The sequence below is a fragment of the Macaca nemestrina genome, chromosome 15 (assembly GCF_043159975.1).
Source record: "Macaca nemestrina isolate mMacNem1 chromosome 15, mMacNem.hap1, whole genome shotgun sequence".
NCBI lineage: Eukaryota > Metazoa > Chordata > Mammalia > Primates > Cercopithecidae > Macaca > Macaca nemestrina.
In genome coordinates, this window is record NC_092139.1 from 26,575,072 (window position 1) to 26,588,157 (window position 13,086).

The 13,086-nt window shown below is 54.2% G+C and overlaps 1 protein-coding gene across 3 annotated transcripts in view; it reads left to right on the forward strand.

The window, feature by feature from the left end:
- The window catches only part of LOC105496324 (KIAA1755 ortholog), a 49,204-nt gene extending 36,506 nt beyond the window's left edge, over positions 1 to 12,698 (forward strand). Inside the window, exons 9-14 of one of the 3 annotated variants that reach the window (XM_011766656.2) lie at positions 1,819 to 1,917; positions 2,850 to 2,998; positions 5,701 to 5,839; positions 7,121 to 7,243; positions 8,016 to 8,237; positions 11,740 to 12,698. In XM_011766656.2, the coding sequence (XP_011764958.2) occupies positions 1,819 to 1,917; positions 2,850 to 2,998; positions 5,701 to 5,839; positions 7,121 to 7,243; positions 8,016 to 8,237; positions 11,740 to 12,441 (1,434 nt within the window). In that variant the 3' untranslated portion in view covers positions 12,442 to 12,698. The other 2 variants (XM_071079340.1, XM_071079339.1) reach the window with 2 other exon arrangements.
- Positions 12,699 to 13,086: the final 388 nt, after the last annotated feature.

Consider the following 13,086-nt stretch of genomic DNA (forward strand, 5'->3'; position numbering starts at 1 on the left):
CTTGGTTTCCGCATCAGCTAAATAGGGGATAATAACAGTACCTCCTCATGGGGTTTTTGTGAAGATTAATTTAGTTAATGTGGGCAAAGAGCTTAGAAGAGTGTCTGGCACATAAGAGCTATGTCTATGTTAACTGAAAATAAATTTACAGGGCTGGGCACTGTGGTTCACACCTGTAATCCCAGCACGTTGAGAGGCCGAGGTGGGTGGATCACATGAGGTCAGGGGTTTGAGACCAGCCTGGCCAACATGGCAAAACCTCATATCTACTAAAAATACAAGAAAGAAAAAGTTAGCCATGCATGGTGGTATGCACCTGTAGTCCCAGCTACTTGGGAGGCTGAGGCATGAGAATCACTTGAACCCAGGAGGCGGAGATTGCAGTGAGCCAAGATCACACCACTGCACTCCACCCTAGGTGGCAGAGTGAGACTCTGTCTCAAAAATAATCATAAAATAAAATAAAATAAAATTTGCAGGCACTTGCTCTATGGACCCACACAACTCAGGAAGCTCAGGATCTGGTTCCCTCCGATCAGAGGGAGGAAATAAGGCAGCTGCCAGTGCTGGGCTCCTTTCCTGTGTAATCACAGTCCCTCCTCCTCACAACCCCAAGAGGGGGCATTTCATACCCAATGTAGTACATGAGGACACATAGGGCGAGGGTGCCTTTCAGTGGGCTTAAACCACACCGAAACCCGTGCCCATCAATGACCCTGGCTTCTCTCTAGACCAGGGTTGTTCAACCTTAACCTATTCACATTTGGGGTTGAGCAATTCTGTTTTGTGGGGAGCTGTCTTGTGCATTGCGACATGCTAGGCACCAGCCCTGGCTCTACCCACTGTTCGTACCCCACAAATGATGACAATTAAAGAATGTCTCCTGACATTGCCGAATGTCCCCGGGGGGCAAAGTCACCCCTCATTGAGAACCACTGGTCTATACTAGCAGTCTAACATGGTGGCTTATTTACTTTTTGCCCAGGTGATTTTTTTAAAATTGCGTGTTTTTGAATAGGCAGTAAGTATATTCACAGTTCAAATGGTACAAAAAGATACCTACTGAACAATTCCCTTTTCTGCTGGTCCCCCAGGGTCCTAGCTTCCCTTTCCAGAGGCCTCCAGTGAATCCACTGGGTTTTGAACTGTATTTTAGCTTTAAACCCTTTCCTTTACATGAAATCTTACCTATAGACCCACTACGTAGATCTGAGAATGACGATAAACACAGTACGGGCTGGGCTCTGTTCTAAGTGCCTTGCAAATATTAATGGGTTTAATCCTGACACAACCCTATAAGGAGGAACTACTATGATCTCCATTTTAAAGAGGAGGAAGCAGAGACACAGAGAGGTTCAGTAACTTGCCCCCCAAGGCCTCACAGCTTGTAAGTGATGGAGCTGGGCTGAAGTGGGACTCAGCCGAGAATGTTCCCCTAACTCTGCCCTCTTCCTTCCCTTACCAACCACAGTATCCCCACCGGCCTGGGAGTCGCTCAGGCCTGTCTCCTTTCTTCTCCCTCACTCATATTCAACACCAGTGGTTCTCAAAGTGTGGTCCCCCAGGCCAGCAGCATGAGCAACGCCTGGGAACTCATTAGAAATGCACTTTCTACCATGCCTCGCCCCAGAGGAACTGAAGCAGACACTCAGGAGCAGAGCCCAGAGCCTGTGTTTTAACCAGCTCTCCAGATGCTTCTGATGTACCTGGAGTTGGAGAGCCACTGCTTCCCACCTCCCCTGTGCGCTCCTGGGATGGAAGAGGTATCCTCTGGGTTGGCCTGGACTGACACCCTCCCTCTGGTCTTCTGTGCCGCAGAAGCTGGACCCTTTCCTTGCTGACCTCCAGCAGGCCTCTTCCCTGCTACAAGCTTCCATCGAGGAATTCGAGAAGGCCGACCCCCCGGGCGGGATGCAGGTGAGCCTGGAGCATGGTGGGTGGGGAAGCCACACTACGTCCCAGACTCCAGGGACCAAGGACTTTGAGAAGGGGGCAGCCTGGGGAAAAGGGGGAGGACATTATCATCCCTGTTTTTCATCATTCACTTGACTCATATTTGAGGGGCACCCACTTTGTACCCTGCACTGGAGACCAGCCTGGGGCGAACTGACTTGTCCCTGCCCTCTCGGGGTTCATGGTGCTGCGGCAGAAGTGGTAGTTTAAAAAGCAAACACATAAATGGGTATGTCATTCCAAATTGTGTCAAGTCCTGTGGAAGTAAGATTGGGAGTAATGAGGGAGGAGGGCCTCTCTGAAGAGCTGGAGTTTAAGTTGAGGCTTGAAGTTTGAGAAGGAGCCTGCCTTTGTTGGGGGCTGTGCGCCAGGCAGGGGGCAAACCCTTGCAAAGGCCCTGAGGTGGGATTATACCTGGGGTGTTCAGGAGTAGCAAGGAGGCCAATGTGGAGCAGAATGAGTGGGAGAGAAGCACGAGTGGAGCTTCTAGATGCAGCGGGAGCTGGACCAAGGAAGAGTTGGTCTGGGATTCAATTTGAAGCCTGCAGGGAAGCCACTGGAGAGTTTTAAACCAGGGGTTATCAGATTTGCAGAGATCCGTTCAACTGCCATGTGGAGAATAGACTGTAGGGGGAGCCAGAGGGCAGCAGGGAGATCAGTGAAGAGGCTGGAATGGGTGTCCCAGCAAGAGATGCTGGAGGGTGGACCAGAGAGGTTGCCATGGTGATGAGAGGGGGCGTGGCTAAAGGGGATGTTTTAGAGGCAGAAACGACAGACTTTCTGGAGGACCTTGAATGCCAAACTGGGAGTTGGACTTGATCTGGGTGTGGGGAGCCTTGGAAGGTTGCAAAGGGAGAGTGGGGATGGGGCCTCAGGGCACCTCCCTACGCTGGCAGGAGGCCACCAGGTGCCTGAGCAAGTCCAAGGAGCTGATGGAGGCTGTGCTGAGGGACCCGGGCCTACTGGGCCTCCAGCGGGAAGGTGGAGCCACCCTGGCCAGGCTGCAGCGTGATGCCAGCAGGCTGGACTTCAGCCCTGATGTCAGGTACAGACAGACGTCCAGGCCTTTCCTCCTCCACCCCATCCTGTTTCTGGCCCAGGAGCTTGGAGTTGGGACCACACCACCTAGGGGTCACATAGCCAAGCCCTGAGGGTGCCCAGCTTTGCAGTTGTTGCAGGGCCTGTATCCCAGGCTGAGGCCTGGTCACAGAAACCCACCCTGAGCCCTGGCAATTTCCTCGCCCCTTCTCTGCTTCCCCTCCTTCAGCCCCAGCCATCTCGAGCCTGGGATGGGCGTCGGAGGATGTCGCCTACCCATTTCTGGTCACCCTTTTGGACAAAGCACTTTCTCCGACCCACACACCAGGCTAAGCCCCTGCAAGAGCCTGTCTCATTTATTTCTGGCAAGAACCCTGTGAGGTGCACATTGTCCATTTGGCTGATGGATAACTGAGGCTCAGCGAAGGGAAATATCTGCTAGGCAGCAGCTGGTCGGGGATTTGAAGCCAGGCCTTCTGGGCATTGAACTCCTACCCGGCCCTGCCTTTCCCGGTAGGCTGCTCAAACACGCTTGTGAGAACCTCATGGTGTCTCGGGGGTCTCAGAGCCAGAATAAATTATAGACATTCCTGGAAAGTTCCAGCTTTCTTAAATTTAGGATGTGGGGGAAAGTCAGTCATTAAATTGGTCAGTAATTGCAAGTATTTTCACCCTCTTAGAACACAGCTACTTATATTCAAAGTCAAGGGCTGGTATGCATGAGTTTTAAAGAACATTTTATTTACAGAACCAAGACCTAAATAGCACTGTGTATGTGTCCAGCATTTTTCTCAGGGCTTTACAAATACCAACTCATTTAATTCACTCCTGAGGTAGCTGTAAGTATCATCCCTATTTTACAGTGGAGGAACCTGAGGCTCAGAGAGGGTAAGTGATTAGTCCAGGGTCACACAGCTGGGATGTGGTGGGGCCCGGACTTGAATCCAGGCAGTCTGGCCCCAGAATCTTAACAAACCACCCAGAGCTGCACTAAACTTGAGAGCAGGCTCACACAGATGGATGCACAGGCAGCATTGGGTGTGGGGTCATCTCCCTGCCCCTCAGTGCCTGGTGGGGGCTGGCACTGCCTTTCTCAGCCTGTTCCACCCTCACCTGCCTGCCGGGCCCAGGCTCCTCCTGTCCACCCGAGGACCCGCAGACCCACAGCTACCAGAAGCTCCAGCAGGGGGCACTGTGGTCCCACTTGAGCTGCTGCGGGCGTTTGTTCTGCAGCGGGTCCCTGCAGCCCCAGGCTGTCCGTGTCCCTCCGTCCCTCCCTCTCCAAGCAGGCAGATATTTTCTATCCCACTCACGCACCCTGGGCCCACACCTCTTCCCTGCAAGGGTGGCAACCCGTGGGGAGCTGCAGTCAGATGGGGAGGCAGAGGTAGAGCAAGGCACCCTTCAGGAAGTTAAAAGCTTTTCTTCCACCTTCTCTCTTCCATTTTCCTTCTGAAGGCAGAGCCTCTGAAGGCAGAGGAGGGCAGAGCAGGGTTTGAAATTCCTGCCTTCACGCAAGTATCACTATGCCTGAAATCCCATCCACACTTCTTCCTTAGTGTCTTGTGGCTTTGAGCATTTTAAAAAATTATGTGCAGAAACAGCCCTGGGTGGGGTTCCAACTCAGGCTGCCATCTGCAAGTCATTTCCCCTCCCTTGACCTCAGTTTTCCCATCTGTGAAATGGAAGCAGGGCCGGCAGGCGTGTTGCAGCTACTTCCCACCATTGCAATAGAAATAGCGCGAACCTGACAAGCATCGTGCGCTGGGCACAGTGTTAAGTGTTTTGCACGCTGAGCGCTGGTTCTTTGCCCTGGCTGCCCCTGGAACCGCCTGAGGTGCTTTAGAAAGCATCAGTGTCCCAGCTGGGCGCAGTGGCTCATGCCTGTAATCCCAGCACTTTTGGAGACCGAGGCAGACAGATCACCTGAAGTCAGGAGTTCAAGACCAGCCTGGCCAACATGTGAAACCCCATCTCTACTAAAAATACAAAAATTAGCTGGGCATGGTGGCGTGTGCCTGTAATCCCAACTACCCGGGAGGCTGAGGCAGGAGAATCGCTGGAACCCAGGAGGCAGAGGCTGCAGTGAGCAGAGATCACACCACTGCACTCTAGCCTGGGCGACCAGCCTGGGCGACAGAGCGAGACTCCGTCTCAAAAATAAAAGGGAAGAAAAAGAAAACATCAGTGTGTTGGTTGCACTCAGTCTGCTGACTTCGTTGGCCTGGGGCGGAGCACTAAGATTTGTTAAAGCTCCCAGGGCAGGTTATAATGTATAGCTGGAGGTGAGGGCCAGGCGCTAGATCATTTAATCCTTACAACCATGCTATGAAATGGGTTCTGTGATTATCTCCACCTCACAGAAGAGAAAGCAGAGACAGAGAGAGGTTGAGACATTTGCACAGAGCCTCCTACTAGAAGGTAGCAGAGCTGGGCTTTGAACCCAGATCTGTCCGGCCAGCTTCATACCCTTCTAGGGAAGGGGGAGGGTCATTTCACTTCCTACTGTGTTCTCTTGTCCTCCCAGTCCCATGGAAGACCAAGGCTGAGGCCCAGAAAGGTGTAGGGACCTGCCCACAGTCACACAGCAAGTTAGCTGGAAACCCAGGCTGGGACCACAGAGGTGGAGGGACAGGCCTATGTGGGGCAGAAGTACAGCAGGGTGAAGAGGGCAACACAGGCCTTTTCTCACCTCCGCCCACCTCCCAGGAGCCATCTGGCTGCAGCCACTGCCTTGTACAGCCTTGTGGATGAGCAGCTTCATGTTCTGGTCACCGCATCCAACAGCCTCCTGGGGAAGCTGGAGCTCCGTGTCCGCCTGGGCCGCCTGGAAGCTGCCATTCACCAGGTGAAAGGGGAGTCCGGCTTGGGGTGTGGGGGTTCTGCCTGGCCACATTCCACAGGAAAGCCCCGACTCTGGGCCCAGCCCTAGCCAGGTGCTTTGTTCTGGAGAAAGGACACCAGGCTGGCAGTCCCTCAAAGGCCAGGCAGGCATCCTTTATAGTTATATGCCGGGCATAGCACATAACATGGTGCTCAATAAGTGCTCAATGAGTGAGAACATGGCCCCAAGAGCTGCATTTATTGAGCATCAACTCTGTGCCAAGCCCTGGGCCAAAGCCGTTGTGAACATCATTGCTTTCCAAACTCATCTTGGGGAAGGTGCTAGGATTTCACCCACTGCACAGACAAGGAAACTGAGGCTGGGAGACATTATGTCACCTGCGTGCGGTTGCATATCTCGGAGTCTGATTCTGGAACCTGCACCTGGTGTGGCTTCATCTGACTGCCGGTGCTGAGAACCAACACATTCCTTTCTGCCTGGAGCTGCGGGGCACGGTGCGCTCCTGCATCAGACAGCGCTGGTCCATTCCCGGCTCCAGCGCTTACTCATGGTGTGGTCCCGGACAAGATATTTAACCCTTCAGTGCTTCAGTATCTTCATTTGTTGAATGGGGGGTGATAATAGTACCTGCTACGTTGGATCTGTGAGGATAAAGTGGGTGAACAGGCTCCTTAAGATGCCCCAGAATAAGAAAGGAACTTCCACTCAGGGGGTTGAGCGCCATTATATACCTGCTGTCCCTCATTGAATCTTCATGTCTACCCCGTTTTACCACTGAGTAAACTTTTGAGGCCCAGAAAGGGGGAGTGGCTTACCATGTTCACACAGTGAGTTCCCAGCAGGCCCATGGTCTTTCCTCTGCAGCCTGCTTCTTCTCCAGCACTGTTTGCATGTGCACACGTGTGCGCACGCACACACACACGAACAGGAAGCTCATCACCCCTGAGGCCACCCCTTTTATGATCCGGCGTCACTGAGTGGTTAGAGTAGCCTGAAGTTCACCACCCTGTGACTTCATTCAGATAACAGTGTGCACCGAGGGCGTTGGCCAGGCCAGATGCCCTCTGGGGTCCCACTTTGAAGAACATCACCATGCACTCCCCCTCCGCAAGTCATTTCTTCCCATGCCTAGAACTGGGAGAGTGTCAGTCCGAGCCAGGGGTCACAGGCCTAGCCACTGAATGAGTGAGGACAGAAGACCTCAGCCTCCAAGGAAGTGGGGAAGCTGGACAAGGGAGGTTGCCTAGCAGCCCCTCACGTCCAAATCTGCGTCTCCTGCCCCAGGTCAGCAACTGGATGGAGCAGGAAGGAAGTCGGTGGCTGCAAACGCTGACCCCCAAGGACGGAAGTTTGGAGACAGTGGAGAAAGCCCACGCAGAGTTTGAGAACTTCTTCCTCCAGGCTGCAGTGCGTTCCAGACAACAGTGGAGCAGGACTGGAGCAGATGGAGAGGGCATTAGAGGGGGTGGCACTGCCAGGGCAAAGCTATGGAGGGGGGAAAGAGCAAGGAAAGTTCCAGAGACAGTGAGGGAACCAGCTTGGATTGCAGAGTTCAGCCGAGATGTTATCTCCCTCAGGGGTTCTTACCACACGGCCAAGCCCAAAGAATATGCCGAATCCCCCAGAGGGTTTCTTAAAATGCCGTTTCCAGGGCCTCACCCTAGACCTGATAACTCAGCCTCACAGAGCCGGGGGTTGGGGGGCAGGGATGCTGCATCAACATGATGCGATGTGACAAGGCTCCGGACCACAGGGTGATTCAGCTCCGTATCAGCGCTCAGGAATTCCCAGGCCAGTGAGGAGCGAGGGCGGGGGTGGGGACAAACAGGGAAACGTGCACAGAAAGGGAGAATGTGGGGACTCAGAGCAGGAGCCTTTGGAGTCAGAGAAGTTTTCCAGAAGGGACATCTAAGCAGAGCCCGGCTAGGCAAAGTGAACTGCCATGGCGAGGGCCTGGAGACTTCCAGAAGCATGATAACTGCTCTCTATTGTTCACCCCTCACTAGGAGCTAAGCCCTGTAAGGTGGGTGCCATTAGGGTCCCCATTCTACAGATGAGGAAACTGAAGCTCAGGAAGTCTCCTGGCTTGGCGGCAGGGCAGCTAGAGGTTGTTGACCTTTGAGGGAGGCCCCAGCCAAGGCGGGAGCTGAGTGAGCACCCCCCCGCTCTCCCCTCTCAGGCCCAGTACCGCCGAGGCCTGGAGCTGTCCAAGCAGGCCGCTCAGCTGGGAGCTGCAGCCGGAGGGGCTGGGGAGGCAGAAGGAGCAGAGTTCCCAGAGCTGGCAGCCTTTGCCTCTACCCAGCGGGCCTTCCAGGCTAAGCTGACCCACTTTTACATGGCGGCCGAGCGGCAACGCACGGACCTCGAGACGCTGCTCCACCTGCACCGCTTCTGCAAGAGGGTGAGCCCCGCGGCCCACCTGTACGGATTCCCTGGATCCCCTGGCTGGGGGTATGGTGGGGACAGGGATACCTAGACACAGCCCCATGGCCCACCTCCATAGACAGCCCCCCATCCCCTGGATACCTAGACACAGCCCCCCGCCCACTTGCACAGACACCACCCCCATCCCCTGGCTGGGGGCACAGCGGGGACAGGGATACCTAGACACAGCCTGAGGCTCTTTGTGATTCACTCCCAAGTCTTGTAACAGGAAAAAAACAGTGGGAAGGAGAAGAGCTGAGATTTGAACATAGATGTGTCCGTGGTGCCCCGTGACATGCCTTATATGCTTCCCCAAAGAGAGAAGAAATGATGACAGAGTCCCTTCTCCAAGCAGGCTTGACGACGATGAGGATGATGGGTTGTTGGGAGGGTAGTGCACATTTGTGAGTGTGTACACCACACCAGACCCTCCTGTAGGCTTCACACACCTTACCCGACTTTATTTTCACCATACCTCTTTGATGACAGGGCACCAATGTTGTTCCCACTTTACAGATGAGAAAACTGCCCAAAGAGGGCAGTGGTGAAGGAGGATTTGATTTAAGAGCTGCCACCCATCCTAAATTCATGTAGCCAAATCTCTCTTTTAAAAAAAAAATTTTTTTTTTATGGGAAAAGTGAGGTCTGTGGGGACAAAGGAGCAGGCTGGGACAGTGTGGTCCAGCTGGGACAGGGACCCCCATGGCTGGCCCAGGCCCAGTGCCCTCAGCTGCCCCTTGCACTTGCCACCAAGGCCAGAGTATGAGAAAGACCTGCCCCAGCCTCCCAGCTGTCAGGCCAGCCCAGCGTGCAGGCCACAGCGATCACAGGCTGCTTCAGAGGGCAGCAGGAAGGGCTCTGGTCAACTCACACCTAGGGCCCTGGGAGGACAGGGCACTCTCTGTCTCCTTGAGACAGCAGGCAAGGGAGGCAGGTGTCGGCAGTGGCAGCAAAGGACTCCCCCAGTTCCAGCTGTGTGCAGTTAAGAGCACGATACAGGCAGAATCCTAGCCTTGGAGTCCGGGGCTTCATGTCCTTGAGTGAGTTCTGTGACCTCAACCACCGTCTTCACTGCTCTAGGCCTCAGCTCTTTGCTAAGACCATAGTTAATGGTTGTGTGGTTCTTATGATGAGCAAGGCCCTGTTCTAGTCATTTCACATATTGTTTTATTGTCGCCCCAATCCTATGAGGCGGGTACTACTATTATGCCCGTTTCCACATAAGGAAAGAGACAGGTCAGATAACTTACCCAGGGTCACACAGCTAACCGAGTGGGCAGAGATTCAAACCCAGACCATCTGGCTCTACTGCCAGCCTTACCAGGTAGTGACAGATTTCAATGGAAGTAACCCCTGGCACAGGGCTTTGTTCAAATTCAGAATTATTATTAACATCAATATTATTATCATCATTAGGAGGAGGAAGAAGAGGAGTAGTGCCTCCAGGGTTAAGGACATCTGGAAGCTTCTTTGCCTTGCCCACTGATTTCAGCCAATTTCAGCCCCACTGGCCTTCCCGGATCAATCAAACGTGCTCCAGCTCTGAAGCCTTTGCATGTGCTGTTCCCTCAGCCTGGGAAGCTCTTCCCATTTACCGGCTGGCTTCTTGTCTTCTGCTCTCAGCTCACACATCCCCTCCTTGCAGACGCCCTTTCTGACCACCCACCCCTGTCTCTCTCATCACCCTGTTTTGTCACTTCTGGGTGCTCACTTTGATCTGAAGTTGTCCTGGTGCTTGTCACTCACTTGTCTCTTGCATGGTGTCCGCGAGGCGAGCTCCCTGAGGCAGGGACTGGGTCTGAGTTGGTCCTAGCTCTATCCACGGTTCCTGGCACAGGCTTGGCCCACAGGGGCTCAGGGAGGCTGTGCAGGGAGTCAGGATAGGCTGGAAGCCTGGGGATGGCCTGTGTGGAGGTGGTGTCTGTGCCAGGCCTAAAGTCATGCAGCGGAGGAAGCAACCCTGACTTTGAGTCCAGCTCTCGCTGTTGGATCTGGGCTGGCCCTGTTTCCTCTCTGGCGCTGAATTTCAGTTCGTTCCACAAAGGGTTGGGCAAGATGATTTCTGAGGTGCTATCCATCTCTGTCCAGCTTAGCCTGGAAGGTCAAGTCCTGGACAGACAGACAGATGATGGGACAGCCCAGCACCAGGCTCAGCCCCTGGTGGGGAACGTGTGTGCAGCAGCTTTGGTCCTAAATAATAATAACACAATGGTGCCACTAACGGAGATTTATGGAGCTCTTTCCCGGCCATGAGCTCCATGTGCTTGCACGAATATGAAGCCATTTATCTAAAGATAAGTTCCCTTAATCCGTGGAAAGATGTTCTTTTCGGAGAAAATGGTTCTCCAATCCCTACAGCCTAACAGCTCGCTGTCGTGTTCTAAATTAATGGAGAGAAAGATTATGTTTTTCACGAGCTGCTGGGAATGTGTTGGCTTCTTTGCAGTCTGCAGACATTTTGTGGGGGAAGCGGGGACAGACAGAATCACAAAATGGGGCAGAGGCTCGGCTGGAGGGAGGGGCCTCCGGGCCTGGTGTGGCTGACGGTCTCGAGGTGTGATGGTAAGGGCACACCCCTGCCCGGCCCGTTTCTCCTTCTGCCCACTGAGGTGCTTGGAGGACAGATCTGAGTGGAATCCTAGCTCCTTCCTGACTTGCTGTGTGACCTAGGGCAAGTGAGTTCACTTCTCTGAGCCTCAGTTTTCTTCTCTGTGAAATGGGCTGCTAGTGCAGTTCAGTGTGATCCTGCCTGAGACACACAGAACCTGGCACATAGTCAGCGCTCAATAAACATTAGCCAGACTCTCCCTCACAGCACTCACAGAGGTTAATACAACCACAGATAGGAATTTCACCTCTCCAAAGGCTTTTCATGCTCATCTAGTGCAACTTCCATTTTACAGAAGAAGAAACTGAGCCCCAGAGAGAGCTAAGTCCCTGCTGGCCCATAGGTCTATTAGAACGTGTCTGATGGGCCGGGCGCGGTGGCTCATACGTATAATCCCAGCACTTTGGGAGGCCAAGGCGGGTGGATCACCTGAGGTCAGGAGTTCAAGACCAGCCTGACCAACAAGGTGAAACGCTGTCTCTACTAAAAATACAAAAATTATCTGGGCATGGCAGCAGGTGCCTATAGCCTCAGCTACTCAGGAGGCTGAGACAGGAGAATTGTTTGAACCCAGGAGGCAGAGCTTGCAGTGAGCCGAGATCACACCACTGCACTCCAGCCTGGGCAATGGAACGAGACTCCATCTCAAAAAAAAAAAAAGTGTCTGATGATCCTCAGGGTGCTTGGGGGCTGTTTCCAGATGGCAGGTGTGTGAACCCCAGGGAAGACAGGGAAACCAGGATCATCATGGTCAGTGGAGAAGATCATGGCCAAGCCGAGCGGGGCCCTGGCATGGGGCATGTATTAATTCAGTCCTCCACAGTCCCACTTCCAGCCTGAGTCCCCACCTCCCTCTTTTCTTGTCCCCTAGATGACCTGGTTCCACATGGACTGTCAGGACCTGATGGCCCAGCTCAGGCTAGACAAGGCCTCAAGGGTCAGTCCTGAGGACCGGCGCCGCCTCCACCGCTACCTGCAGCGACTGGCATCTGAGTTCCCTGCTGAGAAGCTCGCAGCCGTGGGGCTGCAGGTGGCCTCCCTGAGCCGGGCGGGCCTGGGCCAGGAGCTCTGGGAGGAGGCCCGGATCAGGCATGAGGAGATCCGGATGCTCCTGGAGAAGGCACTGACCCACTGCTCTTGCCCAGAGACTCCCACTGCTCACTCAGTGCAACCAGAACGAAGAGGGGTGGTGGCCAAGGGCCAGGGTCTGAGTGTAGAGGTGGCTTCTAAGGGGAGGTGGGACCAGCCCCCACTAGACTCACTGGGCAGGGACCGTTCGCCAAAGTCCTATTGGCCTCCTGGGGCCCCCAGAGGGGAACAGAACAGAACTTTCCAGGCAGGCTTTCCACCCCAGGAAGCTGGCCGGGCTGCAGAGGCTGAAGACGGCAAAGGCGCCCACGAGCTCCCTGACCCTGCCCACGAGCATTCGTTGGCCACCACCTTCTTCTGGCAGCAGCCCCCAAGGCAGAGCCAGGTCCCTCGCCCCACTGGGGGCAGCTTCTCCTCAGAGGGGACAGACTCGCAGACATCCCTTGAGGACTCACCCCAGACAAGTCCCCTTGCCTCCCTCTAGCTGAGAGCCCCCTTCAGTGGCACCAGCCTCCGGGAGCACTGGGACAGGGCCCAGCTGGAGGGGTAGCTGGGAGCTCTGGTCAGTCCCAGTGAGACGTCGCCAGGGAGCACTGGTTTTACATTCTGCCTCTGCTGGGACGGTGAGAACTGTCGACCTGCCTCTGGCTCCAGAAAACTGGAAGACCCGATCCTCACCCATGCAGAGTAGCGAGAGTGGGCGTCAGAACCAGGGCGCAATAAAGTGTGTAACTGGCTCCATCCCTCCAGGCTCTCATTGTGGAAAGAACTGTTGGCACAGACCCCTCCAGAGGTCTCCCTCGCAGGCAGGCAGACACCCACCTGTAGCTCAGGAACATACACAGCTCTCCTCTCGGCCACGAAGGCCAGCGTTGCCCTCATACAGAATCTTTGGGGAGGTTAGGGAGTGGTTCCTTGTCTTGGATTCCAGGAAAATGTACCCTGAGATGAGGATTTAAGGATCAGTGTGTTTGGTGCTGATCCAGGAACCTCAGCTGGGGGAGTAGGAGGTGAGTCTGCAAAGGGAATAAAGAGGACGTTGTCAAGCAAATTTTCTTTTTTTTTAATTTTTAAAAATTCATTGCATTTTATTTTTAGAGATGAGGCCTCACTACATTGCCCAGGCTAG